We start from the raw sequence: 23,277 nt of genomic DNA on the forward strand, positions 1-23,277 counted from the left end.
CTCGCCCGGCTAGTTTTTTGTATTTTTTAGTAGAGACGGGGTTTCACCGTGTTAGCCAGGATGGTCTCGATCTCCTGACCTCGTGATCCGCCCGTCTCGGCCTCCCAAAGTGCTGGGATTACAGGCTTGAGCCACCGCGCCCGGCCCTCTCTTTTTCCTTTTTTAAGACACAGTCTCACTCTGCCACCCAGGCTGTAGTACAATGTCACAATCTCAGCTCACTATAACCTCCACCTCCTGGGTTCAAGTTATTCTCCTACCTCTGCCTCCCAAGTAACTGGGATTACAGGTGTATGCTACCGCGCCTGGCTAATTTTTGTATGTTTTAGTAGAGACGGGTTTCACCATTTTGGCCAGGCTGGTCTTGAACTCCTGACCTCAAGTGATCTGCCCACCTCAGCCTCTCAAAGTGCTGGGAATACAGGCGTGAGCCACCATGACCGGCCAAGAGTCAATTCTTTAAATCCTTCCAAACTTCAACAAAAGGCATCCCCTTCCTCAATATTCTCATAGGCTTTAGCCCTGAACTTGGCTTTGCAATGACCTATGTATCATCTGCTCCTACTTAGGCTCCGCAGTACAGGTTCAGCATCTACCATGATTCCTGGCTCCAGCAGGACTTCAATGCTGGTTGAAAGAACCACCAACTAAACGCTGGGAATTGTGGAAAAGGCGTGGAAAATTCTCAGGTTCTTACTTTGGATGACTGGGTTAGGGAAAATACTTAGAAGGAGCATATGATTTGGTAGGAAAAAGGGAAAGTCCATTTTGGATATGTGGGAAATATATCCTGGAAATATGAAAATGTCCAGTAGACAGCTGGAAATGTGGATTTGAAATCTGGAAGACAGATCTGGACTGGGAATTTTGAGAATCTTATTACAGGTGACAAATGAAGCTACGAAAAAATCAATAACATTACTCAGGGAAAAAAGAGTGAAAATGGTCAGGGATATAGTTGCCTAGGGAACACTAATATTTTTAAAGCGCAAAGAAAGTTTCTCAAGCCATAAAACTAGGAATTTCCCTTGAATACTCCCCAGTCTTGCCCCCAAAACAAAGCCATCTAGTCCAGCAACCCAGTCCCGCCACCTCTGCCCTCAGGAACTGTTCAAAACCCATCTCCTCTTCTCCAGCTCCACTGCTGCCTACCACTCGCCCCAGTCCTGGCATCTAGAGAGCTGCAAAAGCTTTATATGCATCCACTCCTGTCCATACCAGTCCTAGCACCAGAACAATCTTTAAAAACCTAACTAAGCTGGATCGGCCGGGCACAGTGGCTCACGCCTGTAATCCCAGCACTTTGGGAGGCTGAGGTGGGCGGGTCACGAGATGGAGACCATCCTGGCTAACACATGAAACCTGTCTCTACTAAAAAAAAAAAAAAATACAAAAAAAATTAGCTGGGCGTGGTGGCAGGCGCCTGTAGTCCCAGCTACTTGGGAGGCTGAGGCAGGAGAATGGCATGAACCTAGGAGGCGGAGCTTGCAGTGAGCTGAGATGGCGCCACTGCACTCCAGCCTGGGCAGCAGAGTGAGACTTTGCCTCAAAAAAGAAAAAAAAAAAAACCTAAGTTGGATCACATCATGTTTCTGCTCCCTATCCTGCTACTGCTTCCCACTGCACTTGATCTGGCCCTACGTGCCACGCTACTCCAGACACACTGGCCTGCTTTCTGTTCTTCATGCCAGCACAGAAGGGTCCTGCCCCAGACACTTTGTACTGGTGGTGCTCTCTAACTGGAATGTTCTTTTCTAAGACTTTCAGCTGACTGACAGCCTCTCAATTATCAAGCTCAAATAAAGACATCTTAAGCTACTACTGTCATTTAGTATCACATTACTCTGCTTTTAATTTTTGCTTAGCACTTATTATAACAAAATTAACTTAAAATTATTGATCTCCTCTTTCCCCATGAGAGCAGAATTTTAATTTGTCCTATTCACTACTGTATACAGTAGTTCCCTTGGTATCCATGGGGAATTGGTTCTAAGACCCTTTGCCCAGCCCCACCAGGATACCAAAATCCAAGGATGCTCAAGTCCCTTATATAAAATGGCCTAGTATTTGCAAATAATATATACACATCCTCCTGTATACTTTAAATCACCTCTAGATTACTTATAATACTTCATACGACAGAAATGCTATGTAAATGTTGTCATATTTTTATTTTTTATTTTTGAGGCAGGGTCTTGATGTCACCCAGGGGCTAAAGTATAGGGGTACAATCATAGCTCACTGCAGCCTTTACCTCCCAGTCCCACACAATCCTCCTATCTCGGTCTCCCAAGGAGCTGAGAACATAGGTGCATGCCGCTGCACCTTTATAGAGATGACATCTCACTAGGCTGCTCAGACATCTCACTAGGCTGCTCAGATATCTCACTAGGCTTCTCAGGCTGGTCTCGAACTCCTGGGCTCAAGAAATCCACCAGCTTTGGCCTCCCCAAGTGCTGGAATTACAGGTGTGAGCCACCATACCCAGCTATATTTTTATTTTTATCCATTCTCTTCTCTTCTCTTCTATTCTAGAGATGGAGTCTTGTTACATTGCTCAGTCTGGCCTAAAACTCCTGAGTTCAAGCTACCCTCCCACTGCAGCCTCCCAAAAGTTCTGAGATTACAGGCATGAGCCAACATGCCCAGCTGCATTTTAAAATTTGTGTTAATTGTTGTTATTTTTTAACTGTTTTTTCCTAAAAAATATTTTCTATCTACAATTGGTTGAATCCGCAGATGCAGAATGCACAGATATGGAGGGCTGATTGTACTCTGGCCTACAGCAGGCACTCAAATATTTGCTGTATGAATTAATAAGCGAAAATAGGAAAGAGACAGAGAAAAAACGTCAGAAAGCTGAAAAGGAAATCAGAAGAGAGAAGCTAAGAAAAGGAAGAAGTCACGAAGAATGACTAAGATGCCAATGAGGCTGGGTGTGGTGGCTCATGCCTGTAGCTACTCAGGAGGCTGTGGTGGGAGGATCACTTGAGCCTGGGAGGTTGAGTCTGTAATAAGCCATAATGGTGCCACTGCACTCCAGCCTAGGCAACAGAGTGAGACCCTGTCTCAAAAAAAAAAAAAAGATGCCAATGAATTTGGCAAATCCATCCTTGGTGTCCTTTATGGAGGCAACTTCAGAGGAACAGAAGAGGTGGAAGGCATATTACCACGGGCTAATGAGTAAATGAGAAGTTCAAGTGGGAAGGGCAAAGGGAAGGAAGAATATGGAATACTATTTTGACAGTGAGAAAACACAGGACTTGTCAGTGTGGAGAATATTTGTTCATAATTTCAAGCTGAAGGGAAAGACTCAGTTGGGAAGGGAGATACTGAAGACAAAAAAGGAAAGAGGGTTCTAGACAAGGTCTCAGGCATTACAGGAAGAAATGAGATCCTAAAGCCACACTGATTATCTTTTTAACAAAAACTATCCCATATGATTACAGTACAGTATCTGTTTTATATTCAGAAATATCTACTTCCTGGAAATAATTTGTTATTTTGTAATTCTTGCATGCATTTGGTCTACAAAATTAACAGCTTTCTTAACTCTTAAAAGGTACACATGGGGTGTTTGGGAGCAGAGAGCTATGAGGTGTGCAGCACACTCTCAGGTGGTTCAGAGAATCAAAGTTTGAGAGAGAGAGAAAGAGGCAGAGAGTGGGAGACAGAACGTGCAAATGATAAGGCAAATGGGGCACAACAGTGACAACAGGTAAATCTAGGTAGTGGGTATCCAGATGTTCTTTGTACCAAGCTTAGAGCTTTTCTCTAAGTTTGACATTATTTACAAATAAAAGGTTAAAAAAGAGAAAGAAACTTCACACACCTAAAACTAAGTAGAAAAGCAACTTCCGGCCAGGCAAGGTGGGTCACACCCATCTCTACATAAAACTTTAAAATCTAGCCGGGCGTAGTGGTGCACACCTGTAGTCCCAGCTACTCAGGAGGCTGAGGTGGGAGGAACCCTGGAGCCCAGGAGTTCAAGGCTGCAGTGCCCTACGATGGCGCCACTGGGTGACAGAGCCAAACTCTGTTTCAAGAAAATGGGAAAAAAAATGAAAACCTAATAGACTCATTCCTTGAAAATTAGAAGCCGGGCATGGTGACTCACGCCTGTAATCCCAGCACTTTGGGAGGCTGAGGCGGGCAGATCACCAGGTCAGGAGATCGAGACCATCCTGGCTAACATGGTGAAACCCCGTCTCTACTAAAAACATACACAAAATTAGCCAGGTGTGGTGGCGAGCACCTGTAGTCCCAGCTATTCAGGAGGCTGAGGCAGGAGAACGGCGTGAACCCGGCAGGTGGAGCTTGCAGTGAGCCGAGATCACGCCGCTACACTCCAGCCTGGGCAACAGAGCGAGACTCCATCTCAAAAAAACAGAAAAAGAAAAAGAAAGAAAGAAAATTAGAATAGAGAAAAAGCCTGAAACAGTGTTTCTGATTCATCTCTAACAGACTAAGCTGATAGTGGCTAAGAATTTGCTGTGGTGGGATATCCTGAGAAAACAATAACCTGAAGTGAAGTAAACTCTAGCAGTGAATCTGATCTCTTCTCAGTTGTACAAATGTGCTGCGGGTAGTAACTTTGAAATGACCGCCAAAAAGTATACAGTTCACTTGGAAAAAAATTAAGAACTTATCATATTCCTTATGTAAGAAATATTAATGAGATCAAATACATGGAGTTGTCAAAAATAACAATGACTAAGAGGTACCTTCTTTCCATCTGTTTGTGCAAAGCTGTTTTCTCCAAGCCAAAATCCTATATACTCAAGGACTCTCTTCCCCCCTGAATTGAAGGAGCCACTGTTTTCTTAATGATACGTATCTTCTACTCCTATGACCCCATTCCAAGACCAAAGAGATGAGCTAGAATAACTTGGAGTCCAAGTGGAAAGTGTCCGTCTTCCTAGCAGAGACACAGAAAAGCACATCTAACTGTAGAGTTTAAACTCAAGAAATCCATAGATCAAGGTTTAATGTGATAAAAAGACATCACCTTAACAGGGCACATCTGATTAAGCTCTGACATTAAAAGGAATGACTGACAAATTAGATTCAAGTTCTAACACACTCAGAATTAATTTCTCTTCAAACAGCATGCCCAGTATCCTCCACTGACTCAGGACTAAAAAAAAATCAAACAGGGTCTAAATTCTTAGAATAACTTTAAACAAAAATTGAATCATTACTAATATACCTTGTTTTTTTTCTTTTATTTTTATTTGAGACAGAGTCTTCCTCTGTTGCCCAGGCTGGAGTGCAGTGGCACGATCTCGGCTCACTGTAACCTCCATCTCCAAGGTTCAAGTGATTCTCTTCCCTCAGCCTCCCGTGTAGCTGGGACCACAGGCGCACATCACATGCCCAGCTAATTTTTGTATTTTTAGTAGAGATGGGGTTTCACCACGTTGGCCCGGCTGGTCTTGAACTCTTGACCTCAGGTGATCCGCCCGCCTCTGCCTCCCAAAGTGCTGGGATTTACAGGAGTGAACCACTGCGCCCAGCCCCCACTAATATACTTTTCAAGGAGGGTTCAAAGCAACTATTTGTGTATAAAACTATGATTTTTATGAGCTTTCATTATTTCCTTCAACTGCAATGACCACAAACTACTCTCACAAGTCCTTCCTAACACAGGCCGAGCGTGGTGGCTCATGTCTGTAATCCCAGCCACTTGGATCTACGTGGTAGAGGTTGCAGTGAGCTGAGATGGCCCCACTGCACTCCAGCCTAGTGACAAAGCAAGACTCCTTTTAAAAAAAAAAAAAAAAAAAAAGGACTTACAAGAGTTGTTACTCTTGAGCCATGAAAGGAGGCTCATGAAGTTACATCATCTTGCTTGAGGTCAGTGTATAGGAGGAGAGATTACTGAGTAAAGCACTACCAAGTTTATATTAATAACTCAACAAACAGGCACTTAAGATACACCTAAGATGTGTACTACCCAACTGTGAGCCCAAGCCCTCCCTGCCTCCAAGAGCTGACAGTCTAGTAGGAAAGATGTGACCTAAAGTAGTAAGTGATCATGTGCTAAAAATAAATAGCACAGACCGGGCACAGTGGCTCACACCTGTAATCCCAGCACTTTCGGAGGCCAAGGCGGGTGGATCACAAGGTCAGGGGTTCGAGACCAGCCTGGCCAACACGGAGAAACCCCATCTCTACTAAAAATACAAAAATTAGCCGAGTGTGGTGGTGTGCGCCTGTAATCCCAGCTACTCAGGAAGCTGAGGCAGGAGAATCGCTGAGGCAGAGGTTGCAGTGAGCAGAGATCACCACTGCACTCCAGCCTGGGCGACAGGGCGAGACTCCATCTCAAAAAACATAAATAGGTCAGGCATGGGGGCTCACGCCTGTAATCCCAGCACTGTGGGAGGCTGAGGCGGGTGGATTATCTGAGGTCAGGGGTTTGAGACCAGCCTGGCCAACATGGTGAAACCCCATCTCTACTAAAAATATAAAAATTATTAGCTGGGCCGGGCGCAGTGGCTCAAGCCTGTAATCCCAGCACTTTGGGAGGCCGAGACGGGCGGATCACGAGGCCAGGAGATCGACACCATCCTGGTTAACACGGTGAAACGCCGTCTCTACTAAAAAATACAAAAAACTAGCCGGGCGAGGTGGCGGGCGCCTATAATCCCAGCTAGTAGGGAGGCTGAGGCAGGAGAATTGCTGGAACCCGGGAGGCGGAGGTTGCAGTGAGCCAAGATAGCGCCATTGCACTCCAGCCTGGGCAACAGGGCAAGACGCCATCTCAAAATAAATAAATAAATAAAATAAATAGCATAGACAATATGTTTCCTAAATGTTTTGACAAAGGAGATTCTTACTGCTGTGAGTTAGGGTGGTCAGGAACTAGCTTTAAGGCAGAAGAAAGAGATAAGCTGGGACTGGCAGGGTGGCAGGATTCTGAAAGGCATGGAGGAGGGTCCCACAGGCAGTCTTTAAATTTATGAAATACTGTATTTTCAAGTCCACACTCCTTTCTTTTATTTTAAAAGAACCCTGGGGTGGCAGGGTGAGGTGGCTCATGCCTATAATCTCAGCACTTTGAGAGGCCAAGCTGGAAGAAAGGATCACTTGAGCCCAGGAGTTCAAGACCAGCCTAGGCAATATGGTGAGACCCCCATCTCTAACAGAAAAAACTTTTTTTATTTAGCCAGGCGTGGTGGTGTGCAACTGTGGTCCCAGTTACTCAGGAGGCTGAGGCGGAAGGATTGAGGAGTCTTGAGCCAGGGAGATTGAGGCTGCAGTGAGATATGACTGTGCCTCTGCACTCCAGCCTGGGCAACAGAGTGAGAGGAGGGCCGGGAAAGAACGCTGGGAGATAATAAGCCTAACATGCCCCTAGTTTACAGATGACAAAAGTGAAGATGAGAAGCCTTGACCAGTTGACAAAATAAGCAAGGAAATCTGAGTGGTTTTTTCCCCTTCTAGCCCAGCAATCAAGTCTAGTGTGGAAGAGAATGAGAAATATAATTCAACCAGAGCAGAGAACCTGTGAGAGACATTAAAAGATAGGTTAGGTCAGACTGGTCCCAATTGCCAAACCAAAGACTCTGAACTTCATCCCTTCAAGCAATAGAAGGATTTCTAGCATTTCGAGAGGAAGGGAGAAAGAAACTAGATGCCTAAAGACTGGTTAGTTAGCTAGGGACGGGCACTGCAATAGCCCAGGTGAGAGATAATAAAGGTATGAATTTAAAAATACACAGAACAAACTAGATTTTAACATTTGTTTTAAACTAAAATCCCCAAGAAAACCGTTGAAAAATCTTGTCTCTTTTGTAAATCTGTTTCAGGGAGAAAAACCTCTAACCAACAAATTTCAGGAACATTTACTGAGAGCCCAAAGGGAGTAATAATTGACCAACAATCTAACATCATTAGAGATTTTAAACAGGCCTGATCAATTAAAACTAGAATTGTCAATAATACTGCAGGAATCTCAAGTTCACAAAGTTCAGGCTACCGAAACAAGGAATACTTATATGCAACTCACTGAACATTTTACTAAGTTTTCCAAAGATTTCTTGATTTTCCATTCAGGGAAGTTTGAGTTGGTCAACCGAAGGTCGACTTATTTCCATATGAAAGCCCTGACCCTGCTTATAGCACAGGATCTTGTAAAGGGCAAGGACCCAATAAACATTTGCAGAATAAATGAGGCCAGGCCTACGCTGCAGGAACTCCCTCCATCACAGGCAACTCGAATGCTAGTCTATTTCGAAAAAAGATCTCAACATCCTGGAATGAAGTCTGGAAGAAAAACCCTCCGGTTAGCGTTCGCCAGCCTTCCCATGTCGGGCCTCCCGCAAGGCCCTCACGGTGCTGTTTTCCCAAAGTAACGCCACCGTGCTACTTCCCGAGATGACAACCTCTCAGCTCCCTGCCATGTTACTCTCCCTCCAGCCAGATCCAGGAGTCGCGGACGCCTGGGGAAGTCTCCCAGCGGCCCGATCCTCGTCAGAGGAAGCGTTTTCGGGAGAGGGGACTGCCGCCCCTACAAGTGCCTTCCCGCGCCCTACTCACCGTGGCCGGGCGGCCGTGCTCGGGGCCGCTCAGCGGCGTCCAGGCGCGGCGGCCGCGGGGGCGCGGGCCGGGGCGGCGGCGGCGGGGCCGGGGCCGGCGGGCGGCTGCCTGTGCTTGCCGGCGCGCTTGGCCTTAGCCTGGATGCAGCGCTGATGCAGGGCGAAGGTGTGCTGGCGCTCCAGCTCCAGGCGCTCGGGCGACACGGCCTCGTAGCGGGCCTCGCAGGTGCTGTGGTGGCGCCGGCACAGCTCGATGCGCCGGCGAAGGCGCTCCATGACCGCGCTGTGCCGCGGCAGCGCGAACTCCGCCATGGGGCAGGTGGGCAGCACCATGGGCCGCGGGCTGCACGGGCCGGGCCTCTCAGGGCCGGCTGGCACTGCGGGCTTCGCTCCCCGCGGCTACCCCTGTACGCCTCACGGCCGCGCCATGCCTCCGAGGGTAGCGGAGCGGGCTCGCGCGCGGCGGCGGGTTTTCCTCCTGCCCCGCTCGGCCCGACCCCCAGCCGGCGCTTGCTGCCCACCTCAAGCCTCGGCCTGTTCCCACCGCCCCGGCCCCATTGTTTTCCGCGCTACCTCCGCGGCCGCCATCTTAAAATTGTTTTCGGGCCTCTCCGAAGAAGGCGGGGCCTCGGTAAGAGACCTAGTGCGTCACGGCTGATGAGCGGGGGCTCCGGCCAATCAGAGAAGGAAGAACCGGCCGCCCAAGGGCGTGGGGACGAGCACGCAAGAGGCGCGCTCGGGCTCCAGAGCGGTATTTAAAAGGTACTCTCAAGCGAAGGGCGGAGGGAAGCCCCTGGGCGGGCCTTAGTCCTGGGGGCGGAGCTAAGCATGACTGACAGGAGTCCGTCCAAGAGGCGGCTATTGGGTTCCTGCACGTCGCCCGCTGAAGGCAGGTCCTTCCGGCTCCCCCGAGGAAACGGGAATCTGGCAGGCCGGTGCGGCGCAGCTGGCCAGTCCCCGTCGCCCACCTGGCGGTACAGAGACCTTTCTTTTTATCTTTCAAATTTCGACTTTGATGAACTCTAAGTAACCATGCTATTTTAACTTCAGCCGTTTTACTTTGACCTTATTCCTTGTATCCAGCCCCATAATTGGTCAGAATCGTCTAGTGAGCTGGTAGTTTCCTCTTGCACCATCCCGAATCACTGGTAGTCAGTTTCCACCTATTTATAAAAGCCCGAGCAAGTTTCCAAAGTGCAGTATTACTCACTACTTAAAAAAAAAGTCCAGAAGATGTGAGCAAAAGCATGCAGGAGTCCAGCTCCGTTAGAGGGAACTGGAAATGCAAAGGATGACGTTTCACTGCAACCTCCGCCTTCCGGTTCAAGCGATTCTCGATTCTCCTGCCTCAGCCTCCCGAGTAGCTGGGATTACAGGCATGAGCCACCACGCCCGGCTGATTTTGTATTTTTAGTAGAGACGGGGTTTCTCCATGTTGGTCAGGCTGGTCTCCAACTCCCAGCCTCAGGTGATCCGCCCACCTCGCCCTCCCAAAGTCCTGCGATTACAGGTATGAGCCACCGCGCCCGGCCAAATACGGTCCTTTAGGTAAAACTGAGTTACTCAACAAAACCAAACCAAGACAAATTATGCCCCATAATTAAAACTAATAGGCAAAGGGGAGTAGAGGGACTGGAGCAATGAAACAGTTAGTACTAAAACTAGGTAGTGTGATGCCAAAGGATATCAGGAACTCTAGATATTGGCACTCTAATTGCTAAAAGGTTAAGCAGCAGGTGGCAGGAGGCTGCACACTGAGATACACCATCAGTAGCTCAAACATTTGTTACTCTAGCTTTTTAGCTCATGAGGTTTTATTTTAAAATGAAGAGAACAGTCAAGTATGTCTTCATACAAACGCAGCAGAAAAATACAAATACTAATGTTTTAAATGGAGAAGGTGGGCCACCAAGGCAAAAGTGCCATAATGCAGTCCAGCTTTTTTTTTTTTTTTAAGCATTCAAACATAGAACTTTTACACCAGAACTATTTCATTAATAGAAAAAATAGTAACTAGGAGCACTACATTCTGTGTACATACTTTTCTTCAGTATGTAACCTAAAAATTTAATAGCACATAAAAAAACTGGGCTAACTTTCAACAATATCCCTGAAGTATTTAAGTATACGTAAAATATGGAGTCTGATTCTGAACAAAGAATTTTCTAATAAAAATTTCAAAGTTCAGTGGTTCCCCTAAGTCTTAAAGAATATTATCTACAAATTACCAGTAGCATTCCCTCCTTTTCTGAGCTGCTGTCCACACTATTATACAACAAAAACTACTGCACTGCAATCATGTGGGCAGGAAGAGGAAAGGGCTAAACGTAAGAGACTGCATCAAACTCATGTGGTGAGACAAAGTCATTATTTCACTGTCCATAATAGTTTCTGCATATTAGTGAACTTTCACATAGTGGCCAATTAAAGGAAGATCAACCCATTTGAACATAGTAACACACACACATTGAAGGTTACTATGAAGAAATTCAGTCAAAAGCAGACAGTTAACACAGGGCTTTAATGTAACACCATTTAGTAACGTGACAAATTGAAAAGTGAGGAGTACTTTGTGGACAAGAAAATGGAGGAACACATCTGATGGAGAGTGGGCATTTGACAACAATGGAACAGGTAACCAGCATGTAAAATCATAATATAAGTGTCTTTTTAAGAGCTGGAAGCTGCTGCTGGTCTTTCGTTAATATGTCAGACATTTAATCAGGAACCTGGACCTTCAAAAAAAAACTGAAAAAAGAACCAAGAAAAGGCATTTTTGTTTTGAACAAACTTTACTAAATAACCCTGGAAAGGCAATGAACGATCTGACAATTTAAGCTCTAATGATTTAAAGCTCAGCTAGAAGAAAGTGAGGCGTGACATATACTGTCAACGGAGGGTGAAGGAGGCAGATTTCTGGAAATGCAATGATCCCACACATTTGCTTCAAGGAGAAACCTGTAGACATATTTTCAGGTCTTGCTAAGTAACAACTGTTTATTTGTAATCAATACATCTGGGAAAGTCTGCTATGTAGCTAAGGTCACTGTGACCACAGACCAACAGATGAAAAGGAAAAAGCACTGAACATTCAGCAAGAAAAATACATCCCATCCTCTAAAGAATTTAAGTGAACCAGTTTAAAAGAAAAAAAAATACAAACAGCCTTCATCTTTTACAAATATATTTCCTTCCCAATATCTTCCCAATATAAACACTGTGGAGTGTTTATATAATCAGTGCAAGGAACAGTATCATCGGTACATTTGAAAGCCTCTAAAGAACAACTAAAGCTAAAATAACATCTAACTCTGAATACGTTTCAGTGTAGAGTAATAACAACATTATTACACTATAGTGGTGTGGGAGAGGCTCTGATAGCACCCATCTGCATTCCACATGAAAAAACAAACCTAAGATCACTTTAAAAAATTCTACAAGCCACATTAAAAAAAAATTTGAACAGGACTGCTTTATTGTGTAATTTATGACACAACTGTTACATGAATTGCAAATGAAGGCTTAAAATATTTAGCAGCTATAAAAAAAAATCAGATAACTCATGCTTCATGTCACTCCTCCCACAAATACTTCTAGTCTGTTCAACTGCAGTCAATTCTGTATTGGCTCACCTGTGAATTAGACTTCTAAAGTCTTTACACAGAGTAAAAGAAATGGATAAAAATCAAAGATTGTATTCTATTCTGTACTTTGACCCTGGAAAGGTATGGGTCTGCTTAAAAGAAAGAAGAAACATACACGTAATCACAATAAAGCTTAACATTATGCAGGGCTTATAATCATTTTCAGCAACGGACTGCAAGCTGCACTGTGAAGAAAATGCATAGCAGAGGAGAAAGCTGGGGATTTGAGGAAATAGGTAAGGAAAACAGTGTCAACACAGTGGAAGAAGTGATGAAGACATCTACTCCGGAGCTCACGTGCCATGCCCTGCTAGCATTCCTTAACAAGCCACCTGCTCCAGAAGGCCACAGCCTGACCCTCCCAAGTGCAGTATGAATGCCCAAGTGCCACATGAAGCCACCTCCTCCACTACCTGCAAAGCTGTCTGGGAACTGAGCTACAGAACACACGCGCTTTCTGGTCTAACCAACATCAAGTGAAAAATTTTTTTTTCTTATATATCTATTTTTAATACAACTTAAATGCAACTTTTATATAAATTTGGGCTTCTATTCAGTCCCTCTCCTCAGTTTCCTTAGGAGGAACTGAGTAATGGAAGCAAACAAAACAAGATTATAACCACAAATGACTGCACTTTAAACGTGATTATCAATTTTGAGGGACAGAGATGTGAATGTTTTACAATACCAAACTTTAAAAAAATTCTATTATAAAAACTGCAACTCATCTCCCTAACATTTTTAAATGATGGTATTATGTTTGCACAAACAGATTAATACATTAAATTAAGCCAAGATCTTAAAGACTGGCAAAGTTCTATCATTCTATTTTAAAAAACAAAGATGTTAAAAAAAAAAAAAAGTTAGTTTGCCTCATGTTACATTTCACAACCATTATGTTAAATGTTTTCTTTTCTACAGAAACAGGGTCCTTTATATCACAACTGCAAGTATTTACTGCTAGATGTTTAAAGTTACACAGACTAGTGTTCAACTGGAGCCTGCTGATGGTGATGTCTTGAAGTTTTCTGAATTTCAATCTAAGGTGTGCCGGGTCCTCTCCTAGGACCACTCTTGCAGGGGGTAGGGAGAGGAAATCACAGATCAAGCTCTTAAGATTGTTTCACTCTCTTCGTGGCTTTCTGTTTCTTGGTGATCTGTTCAAAATTTCATCCTCCTATTGATGGAAAAGAAAAGAAATTCACTATAATTAGCACATTTAAAACACAATAAAAGTTCACCATATTTTCAAGATCAGCCGGGCTGAGGGTAACTTATTTGAGGAAAAAATGAGAAAAATGATTAGAAGAAAATGCACCAAGAAGAATGGTTGTCTCAGAGGTGGTGGAATTATTCCTACTTCAGTTTAGTCTTTATTGTTTTCTATCAGCATCCACTTTTCTCAATCTAACCCATAAACGTATTCTTAAAAAAGGATCAGACACTGTGGTTTCTTAATCTTGCTTAAGTGATTTCTTAATCTTGCTTAATCCCAAACAATCTACTGGGCTATGGCACACTCGCCCCAGTCTGAGGGTAAGAAACCAAGGATTCATGAAGATGGAAGGCTATCCAAGTAGACTGACTCCAAGGCTGCTGCTCTTTGTACTCTATCACAAGTTGCTAAGATTGTAAACTACCCTATGAAAATATTCCTTTTTTAAAAAATGCACCAGCAACTTTTTAACATGTGAGGCAGTTAGGGGGAAACATGGTCTCTACTTTTAAGAACTGCATTCTAGTTAAGACAGAACATATCCATTGAAAATATACAAAAGATACAGATAGCAATGACCTTTATTAATAGGAAGGCAGAGTTGTAGCTGGAAGTAAAACCTGAGGAGAGCTTTCCAGGAGAGACCAGACTGAGACACAGAGGTGCTGGGAGAAGGACTTTAGTAGGCAATGGTACAGACAATGACTGTTCCCTTTCTCTCATACTCTATATATCCAATCTACCACAAAACCAAGATCCAGAACCCTAACTAGTTCTCATACCCTCTGTTCCTCTCCTGTCACCCTTTGTGGGGCCACCATATCTTTCCTAGATGATTACAGGAACCTCCTAACTGGTCTCCCTGATTCTCACTGGTATACAGGAAACACAGCAGACAGTCATCATCCTGTGACAACTGTGTCCAGTAGCCTGTGATGGTTGCCTGCTTCACTAGGAGGGAAAGCCAAGTCCACACAACAGCCTGTCTAACCCGGAGCCTTCTCCACCCTTCTTTTCTCCACTCTGTCCACTCACCATACTGGCTTTGTAGACCACTTTAGGCCCTCAATACTGGCTGCTCTCTCTGCCTGGAATGCTCTTCCCACTTACATCCCCATGGAAAAGTTCTCTATCTCTTTCAAGTCTTTGGTCCAGTGTCATCTTTCGAGTAAGGTTTTTAACATGGTGACCCGCCCTACCTCTAGCACTTTTAATACTTTTTCCTGTTTTAATTTTTCATAGTTTCTGACTTCCTAATATGCTGTATTGTTTACTTCCTTACAATGTTTACTGCTCATTGCCTGTTTCCCCCAAGTAGAATTTAAGCTCCCTAAAGGCACGGTATCTTTGTCTGTCTTATTCACTGACAATGCCTACAACAAAATGGGCACTCAACACACATCAGGTAAATGAATGAATGAACCAATCTATGGATAACGGGGACAAAAAGTTTAGAACACAGTGATTTGTATAAGAAATTCTTTTCAGGGCACTGTGAGGAGAGGCAAATAGACTGTTAATGACCTGAAGTTTCCTTCTTAGCAAGCATTTTATTATCCCCCTACAACCTTCTGCTTATTCCAGAAAATCATTTTCAGCTACAAAGATACTTTGGAGAGGCAGACGTAGCTTAAAATTATCAAACAAAACACTGACCAGTATCACAAAGAATTCCACTTCAACAAAATTGGTTTTAACAGAACTTTTACTGCCATAAGCCACTGTAAACTACCCTATTGAAATATTCCCTTTAAATACATGTAACTTAAACTTGGAAAAACAAAATGTGTGACCCCTTTCCTTTACCTCTGCTTTAGGTTTTCTGTCTTCCTCCTCTTGACTGACAGTGCCACCATCTTCTTCAGCATCACTTTTCTGTTTCTCTTCTAAGGCATAAGTTAAACAACTGAGCAAAACCTGACTATTTTTGGTGATTATACATTAGCATTAGAACACATCTCTAGATCTACGACACTTTTTTTTTTTCTTGAGATGGAGTCTCGCTCTGTCACCCAGGCTGGAGTGCAGTGGCGCGATCTCAGCTCACTGCAACCTCTGCCTCCAGGTTCAAGCGGTTCTCCTGCCTCAGCCTGCCGAGGAGCTGGGACTACAGGCGCCTGCCACCTCACCCGGCTAAATTTTTGTATTTTTAGAAGAGACGGGGTTTCACTGTGTTAACCAGGTTGGTTTCGATCTCCTGACCTCGTGATCCACCCGCCTCGGCCTCCCAAAGTGCTAGAATTACAGGCGTGAGCCACTGTGCCTGGCCAACAAATTCTTTTTTTAAGAGACAGGATCTCGCTGGGTGTGGTGGCTCACGCCTGTAATCCCAACACTTTGTGAGGCCCAGGTGGGAGAATCGCTTGAATCCGGGAGGCAAAGGCTGCAGTGAACCAAGATCACACCACTGCACTCCAGCCTAGGCAACAGGGCCAGACCACATCAAATATATAAATAAGTAAATAATAAATCAGCTGGGCATGTGGTCCCAGCTACTTGGGGACGGGGGAGGCTGAGGTAGGAGGATCACTTGAGCCTATAAGTTCGAGGCTGTGGTGAACTGTGATTGTGCAATTGCACTCCAACCTGAATGACAGAGTGGGACCTTGTCTTAAAAAATAAAAAAGAGGCCGGGCGCAGTGGCTCAAGCCTGTAATCCCAGCACTCTGGGAGGCCGAGACGGGCGGATCACGAGGTCAGGAGATCGAGACCATCCTGGCTAATACAGTGAAACCCTGTCTCAACTAAAAAATACAAAAAACTAGCCGGGCGAGGTGGCGAGCGCAGGAGAATGGCGTAAACCCGGGAGGCAGAGCTTGCAATGAGCTGAGATCCGGCTACTGCACTCCAGCCTGGGCGACAGAGCAAGACTCCGTCTCAAAAAAAAATAAAATAAAATAAAAAAATTTAAAAATTAAAAAAAAAGAGTCCGGGCGCAGTGGCTCACGTCTGTAATCCTCGCACTTTGGGAGGCCGAGGTGGGCAGACCATGAGGTCAGGAGATCGAGGCCATCCTGGATAATGCGGTGAAACCCTGTCTTTACTAAAAATACAAAAAAATTAGCCAGGCATAGTGGCGGGCGCCTGTAGTCCCAGCTACTCGGGAGGCTGAGGCAGGAGAATGGTGTCAACCCGAGAGGCAGAGCGTGCAGTGAGCCGAGATCGCACCACTGCACTCCAGCCTGGGCGACAGAGCGAGACTCCGTCTCAAAATAAATACATACATACATACATACATACATACATACATACATACAAAATAAAAATAAAAAAGAGAGAGAGAGAGACAAGACCTCACTCTGTTGCTCAGCTGGAGTGCAGTGGTACTATCCTGGCTGACTACAGCCTTAAACTCCTGGGCTCAAGCGATTTTCCTGCTGCAACCTCCCAAAGTGCTAGGATTATAGGCTTGAGCCACCATGCCTGGCTAAAAACAATCTTTAACTTGACTGTAAAGGTTTAACGACATCGTAGGGTCTTGGCTTAAAGCAGATTTTCTGGACTCTATTTCTTACCAAGTTTCTCTTCTCCCTCCTCCTCCTCATCTCCCTTGTCCTTTTCCTCTTCCTTCTCTTCTTCTTCTTCCTTCACATCTGGCTGAGGTGCATCAGTTTTCTTATACTCCATAGCACTGGTCTGTTTCTGAAATGTTCCCCAAAGTACAATTTTGTTTACATGTTCAGGTATTATGTTATATAATTCCTGAATGCCTACAGGCAAAGTTCTGTTCCAGGCTGTATACAGGGATAAATATATAGAAACGAATAAGATGTAATTCCTACCCTGAAGAGTGTGTGTGCACATGCGTGTGCGTACATGCGCTTGTGTGTTTCAAGGTAGAATAAAAACAAAAGGGCCAGACAGGAAAATTCGGGTCAAAAAAAGGTGACTGAGGCACAGATACAAAGAATAGTGTCAGAGGATAAGGCTGGAAAAGGAACTTGGGATCCAGTTACAAAGTGCTATGAATGCCAGATGAAGCATAATCCTCATTTAGTAGAAGTAGAGGGCCAAAATAAGACTTCCTTTTTTTATGATAGCACATGCAAAAAAGGCTAGACAAGAAAAACTAACAATAAGGCTGTGGTACCCCAACATACTGTTTTCAGAGTGGGGAAGGTGAAGGCAGAATGGATAATGAGGAATCAAAGACTGAATTTCAAAGAATAGAAATAGGTATGCCAGCAGGAAAAGCTGATTATTGCCCAAGTGACTAGTTTTATATCGAAGTTTATTGTTTTTTTTTAGAAAGCCACTGCCGAACATTATGGAGAGTAATAGATTAGGATAAATAATAAAAGCAACTAAGGGGCTATAAATCCTGTTCCCATCTGGGCACAATAAATGGCCACTGAGGAACAGTAAGTAAGGTTTCTGAAGTCATCACCAAACATGGCTCAGTCATTACTGAGCCACTACAAAGAAAACCTCAGGCAACATTTCTTAGTTATTTTTAATAATCACCAGAGTGATGTCTCTAAAAGTGATTCTAAAAACAAACTTCCTACCTTTCCAGAACAGCAGAAGAGGATAACCAGGAACACGGGCAGGGCTACAGTTAGAATATAGACCACCCACAGCCACGGGCGCTCTTCAGCTGCCTCGATCATCTGCCCCACAACGCCTGGCTGGAAAACAAGACAGGACTGGCTAAAAGTTCCGGCTTTTGACACCAAACATAGACCGCGTTGTTCTTCCACAGTTTAATTATGGCACGGCACTACACAGGAGCTTCTTTTTCAGAGAAAATGTTCATTAAATGTAAAAAAGAAATTAGAGAAAGCCTCCATCCTCTTGCTCTCCTTATAATCATGGTGATTTCACTCTCATAGGTGCAGAAGCTGGCTTCTACATCACCTGCAAAAGGCTCCCCAACCTCAGGGTCCGGTGAATTTCTTATCTCAGTATCCCTGGCTCTCCAATTCTTAGGGTGGCCACATGACCAGTTGTTTGACAATTCTGTATGTAGTGTAAACCGAGATTCAACATATAAGAGTGCATTAAAATATAGCCTAAATGACAAATTTTGAAATATATACCCAGATAATAAAAAAAAAAACCCTGAACATAACACAGGTAGACTCTAAAGCCACTACATTAGACTAATGAAACCATGCCCCAAAGCCAATGTTGTGTCTTCTACATGCATATATATGGTTGTACTTTTTATGCCAATATTGCCAAATGAAGAAAAAGATAAACCTTAACACAGACTTTCACAAAATAACAGCTCCTTACAATAACATACAAATGCACCAGCAGCAAACACGAACCTCAGCAGCCCCATCAGCAGCTTTCTTCAGGCCCCATCCATCATTGGCCCAGTCATCTACTACTCTTCGATCAGCACAAATGATAAAGTTGTCAAAAAAAATGTCAGAGGTCATGGACCACAGCTCCAAACCAACAGCACTAAAGGGAGTCATTCTGAAAGGCTCCAGGTCTTCAAAGAAATCTGGATTTGGTATTTTCCTGGGTTTCCAGATTCCCTAGAAAAAAATGTTTTAGAAAATGATTTCAGATAATGATCAACAAAAGTTTGTGGTGAATCTACTGTAAGAGAAATTTTGCATGAACAATTGGGAGAAATGCCAACTTCATGAAACTTGAAATAAGCAACAGGAAAATAAATAATAAATGCTACAGATTATTTTACACACTCTGCCTCTAAGATTGCAGGACTCCAACTACTTCCAATTTCTACTATCACCCATGACCTTGGTCCAAACCAACCCCTCAAGTTCCTGGCACATTCAACAGCCTCCACTCTTACCAGCTGCTAATGAGAATGGGAGCGTAAGTCAGTACATACTTCTTCAGTGGTGATTTAAAATAAAACATACATGATCATCAACCAGCTATTCACTTCTAGATAACTACCTAGAGAAATACTTACAACATACACCCAGATATGTACAAGGATTATTACAGCAGCAGTGACTCTGAAAGCAAAAGTGACAATCCACCTAAATGGCCACCAACAGGAGAACTAAAGGGCAACTTCTTTTTCACTGCAACCTCTGCCTCCTGTGTTCAAGTGATCCTTGTGCCTCAGCCTTGTGACTGAGCAGCTGGGACTACAGGCGTGTGCCACCATACCCAGCCAATGTTTGTGCTTTTAGTAGAGATGGTGTTTCATTACGTTGGCCAGGCTGGTCTCGAACTCCTGACCTCAGGTGATCCACCCCCCCTCAGACTCTCAAGTGCTGGGATTACAGGCGTTGAGCCACTACACCCGGTCTAAAGGGCAACGTTTTAAAGTAAAATTTTATTTTATCTTATTGCTTGACTACACAATTAAAAATACATTCACATAACATCTTTAAAGACTATGAGGAAAAAAAAATTTACAAACAGAAAAACATATATTAGTATATGTATATATACATAGACTATGCAAAGATCCTGCTGCAATGTTTTCACAGTATCAGAGCAGCTTCTCCTGTTTCTCTATATCTATATACATATATTAGTATATGTATATAGACAAAGTAAAAATTAATGATTATAAATAATTTTAATTGCCACTCTTTGTAGAGATTATAAATAATTTTACTTGACTAGAAAGATAAAAAGAACAAAAGTCTGAGGGTGTACATTTCTGCATGAGGCCCAAAGCTTCACAACCTTACTACTTGTATCCTTACCATCTCCCCTTTGGGCCTCAATCTTTTTATAGTTGCAAGCATTGAGGCCAAGCAGTGAGCTGACTTGTAGTCAAGATGCCGACTCATACCCACAGTCCTCTACCCACCACGTCGCAGACTGTCCAGACTCAGCTGTGGATCCTATGGCTGAAGCAACCCTGGCACCCAGGAGCAGGGTACCCAAATCAACAGTTTTCCATTTTTCTTTTCCTTCTGTTTTTAAATATAGTTACAAAGGAATTATGAAAGTTATTCTTGGCTAGGCACAGTGGCTCCCGCCTGTAATCCCAGGACTTTGAAGGGCCGATGCAGGTGGATCACCTGAGGTTGGGAGTTCAAGACCAGCCTGGCCAACATGGTGAAACCCTGTCTCGACTGAAAATACAAAAAATGAGCCGGGTGAGGTGGTGCACGCCTGTGCTCCCAGCTACTCGGGAGGCTGAGGCAGGAGAATCGCTTTAACCCAAGGTGGAGGTGGCAGTGTGCTGAGATTGCACCACTGCACTCTAGCCTGGGCGCTAGAGTGAGACTCAGTCTCACAGAAAAGGAAGTTGACCGGGTGCGGTGGCTCATGCCTGTAATCCCAGCATTTTAGGAGGCTGAGGTGGGTGGATTGCGAGGTCAGGAGTTCGAGACCAGCCTGGCCAACATGGTGAAACCCCGTCTCTACTAAAAATACAAAAATTAGCCAGGCGTGGTGGCAGGCACCTGGAATCTCAGCTACTAGGGAGTCTGAGGCAAGAGAATTGCTTGAAACTGGAAAGCAGAGGTTACAGTGAGCCAAGATCACGCCACTGCCCTCCAGCCTGGGTAGAAGAATGAAACTCCGTCTCAAAAAAAAGAGAAAAAGTTATTCACTCCAGTTTCTAGGTTTATCTTTGCAACACCTCACCCAATAAGCTCTCTTTCAACTTAGGATGTCTACCTTCTGCTTTTAATTCAATAGCTTGAATATAATGAACCACCATAATGACCAACCTGGCAGCCTGACTCTAGATAAAACTTCTATCTGAATACAAACAGATCAATGAAAGCAACTCAACCATCAAGAGGCACAAACCTGGTAACTGGGATTGTCAATCATAGGAGGCTTCCATTTGCCTTTATAATTGGGGTTGTCAATCATAGGTCGCTGCCAGACACCACATCCAGGGGCTGACTCGCATTTAGGGTTGGCAATCTGAGGAGCCTCCCATTCTCCATCCATGTCTTCATCCCTATGGTGGTACAAACAACAAATTATAAACAGGTTCTGTGATGGAGGACTATGAACAGCTGGCTGGCCCAGGGCTGCCAAGATCCTGCTGAAATGTTTTCACAGTATCAGACCAGCTTCTGTTTCTGTTTTTCCAGTAATAACAGTTTTGAGGAAAAATATATTTTTTAAAAAAGAAGAAAATATAATTAAAATTGTCAAATTCTACCCTGAAATTGGGGAACTTGGCTATATTTAAGTATTGTTTGACTTCAATAAAAACAGGTAACTTATGCTGGGTGTGGTGGCTCATGCCTGTAATCCCAGCACTTTGGGAGGTCACGGCAGGCAGATCACTTGAGGTCAGGACTTTTTAAGATCAGCCTGGCCAACATGGTTAAAGCCCGTCTCTACTAAAAATACAAAAAATACAAAAATTTGCCAGGTGTGGTGACACACACCTGTAATCCCAGCTACTCGCAAGGCTGATACAGGAGAATAGCTTGAACCCAGGAGGTGAAGGTTGCAATGAGCTGAAACTGCCACTGAACTCCAGCCTGGGAGATAGAGTGAGACTCCATCTCAAAAAAACAAACAAAACAACCTACGTAATTAAAAAAGTTAACTGAAGTTCTTACCAGTCCTCAGGTTTCTCTGCGTCTGGATCAGGTACATACTCGGGCTCATCATCTAACCAGCCTTCAGGTTTTGTGGCCTCTTCATCTGGAATCTTAGCAGGGGCATCTTCATCCCTTAAACACAAAAGAAAAAGCCAATTATGCCAATGCTGGTCACAGTACAGTACCACTTTGTGGATCAGAACAGAGTATTCTAAAAATATTTTGGTTTTAATCACAAAATTTTAAATAATTCTTCTTAGAAAATTCTTGTAAATCATATGTCTGCTAAGGGTCTAGTAACTCAATAACTCTTTACAACTCAATAATATAAAGACAACCCAATTTAAAAATGGGCAAATGATTTTAATAGACATTTCTCCAAAGAAGACATACAAATGTATAAATATACAATACAAACATATAATAAGCATACGAAAAGATGCTTAACATCATTAGCCATCAGGGAAATGCAAATCAAAACCACGATACCACTTAGTACCAAGATGGCTATAATAAAAAAGACTCATAAAAACAAGTGTTGGAGAGAATGTAGAGAAACTGAAACCCTCATACACTGCTGGTGGGAAAGTAAGATGGTACTGCTGACTTGGAAAACAGTTTGGCAGTTTCTCAAAAAATTAAATAGTTACCACATGACCCAGCAATTCCACCTGTAGGTACATATACCCAAGAGAAATGAAAATATATATCTATACTAGGCAGAGTGGCTCATGCCTGTAATCTCAGCACTTAGGGAAGCCAAGGCAGGAGGATCATTTGAGGCCACACCGACCTGGGCAACAAGCTGAAACACAGTCTCTAGTAAAAAAATACACAAGGCCAGGCGCGGTGCTCACACCCGTAATCCCGGCACTTTGGGAGATCAAGGCGGGCAGATCACCTGAGGACAGGAGTTTGAGACCAGCCTGACCAATATGATGAAACCCTGTCTCTACTAAAAAACACAAAAATTAGGTCAGGTGCAGTGGCTCATGCCTGTAATCCCAGCACATTGGGAGGCCAAGGTGGGCAGATCACCTGAGGTCCGGAGTTTGACACCAGCCTGACCAACATGGAGAAACCCCATCTTTACCAAAAATACAAAACTAGCCAGGTGTGGTGGCACATGCCTGTAATCCCAGCTACTCAGGAGGCTGAGGCAGGAGAATCACTTGAAACCGGGAGGCAGAGGTTGCGGTGAGCCGAGGTCGCACCATTGCACTCCAGCCTGGCCAACAACAGCGAAACTCCGTCTCAAAACAAAAAAGAAAAAACATACACAGCCAGGCACGGTGGCACATGCCTGTAATCCCAGCCCTCTGGGAGGCCGAGGCTGGTAGATCACTTGAAATCAGAATTTTGAGACCAGTCTGGCCAACATGGTGAAATCCCATCTTTACTAAAAATATGTT

At 44.0% G+C, this 23,277-nt stretch overlaps 2 protein-coding genes across 2 annotated transcripts in view; both read right to left on the reverse strand.

Moving 5' to 3' along the window:
* Positions 1–9,247, reverse strand: part of MAML1 (mastermind like transcriptional coactivator 1) — a 49,672-nt gene extending 40,425 nt beyond the window's left edge. Inside the window, 3 exon segments of the mRNA XM_017863955.1 lie at positions 8,545–8,571; positions 8,573–8,590; positions 8,592–9,247. Of these exon segments, the coding sequence (XP_017719444.1) occupies positions 8,545–8,571; positions 8,573–8,590; positions 8,592–8,876 (330 nt within the window). The 5' untranslated portion in view covers positions 8,877–9,247.
* A 1,798-nt stretch (positions 9,248–11,045) lies between these two features.
* The window catches only part of CANX (calnexin), a 25,803-nt gene continuing 13,571 nt past the window's right edge, over positions 11,046–23,277 (reverse strand). The window contains exons 6-12 of the mRNA XM_017863956.1: positions 21,884–21,997; positions 21,111–21,267; positions 18,677–18,892; positions 17,912–18,031; positions 16,919–17,045; positions 15,210–15,289; positions 11,046–13,364 (exon numbers count right to left, since the gene is read on the reverse strand). Coding sequence (XP_017719445.1) covers positions 13,311–13,364; positions 15,210–15,289; positions 16,919–17,045; positions 17,912–18,031; positions 18,677–18,892; positions 21,111–21,267; positions 21,884–21,997 — 868 coding nt within the window. The 3' untranslated portion in view covers positions 11,046–13,310. The remainder of the gene's footprint in view (positions 13,365–15,209; positions 15,290–16,918; positions 17,046–17,911; positions 18,032–18,676; positions 18,893–21,110; positions 21,268–21,883; positions 21,998–23,277) is intronic.

Source organism: Rhinopithecus bieti, unplaced genomic scaffold (assembly GCF_001698545.2).
Source record: "Rhinopithecus bieti isolate Rb0 unplaced genomic scaffold, ASM169854v2 scaffold_73501, whole genome shotgun sequence".
NCBI lineage: Eukaryota > Metazoa > Chordata > Mammalia > Primates > Cercopithecidae > Rhinopithecus > Rhinopithecus bieti.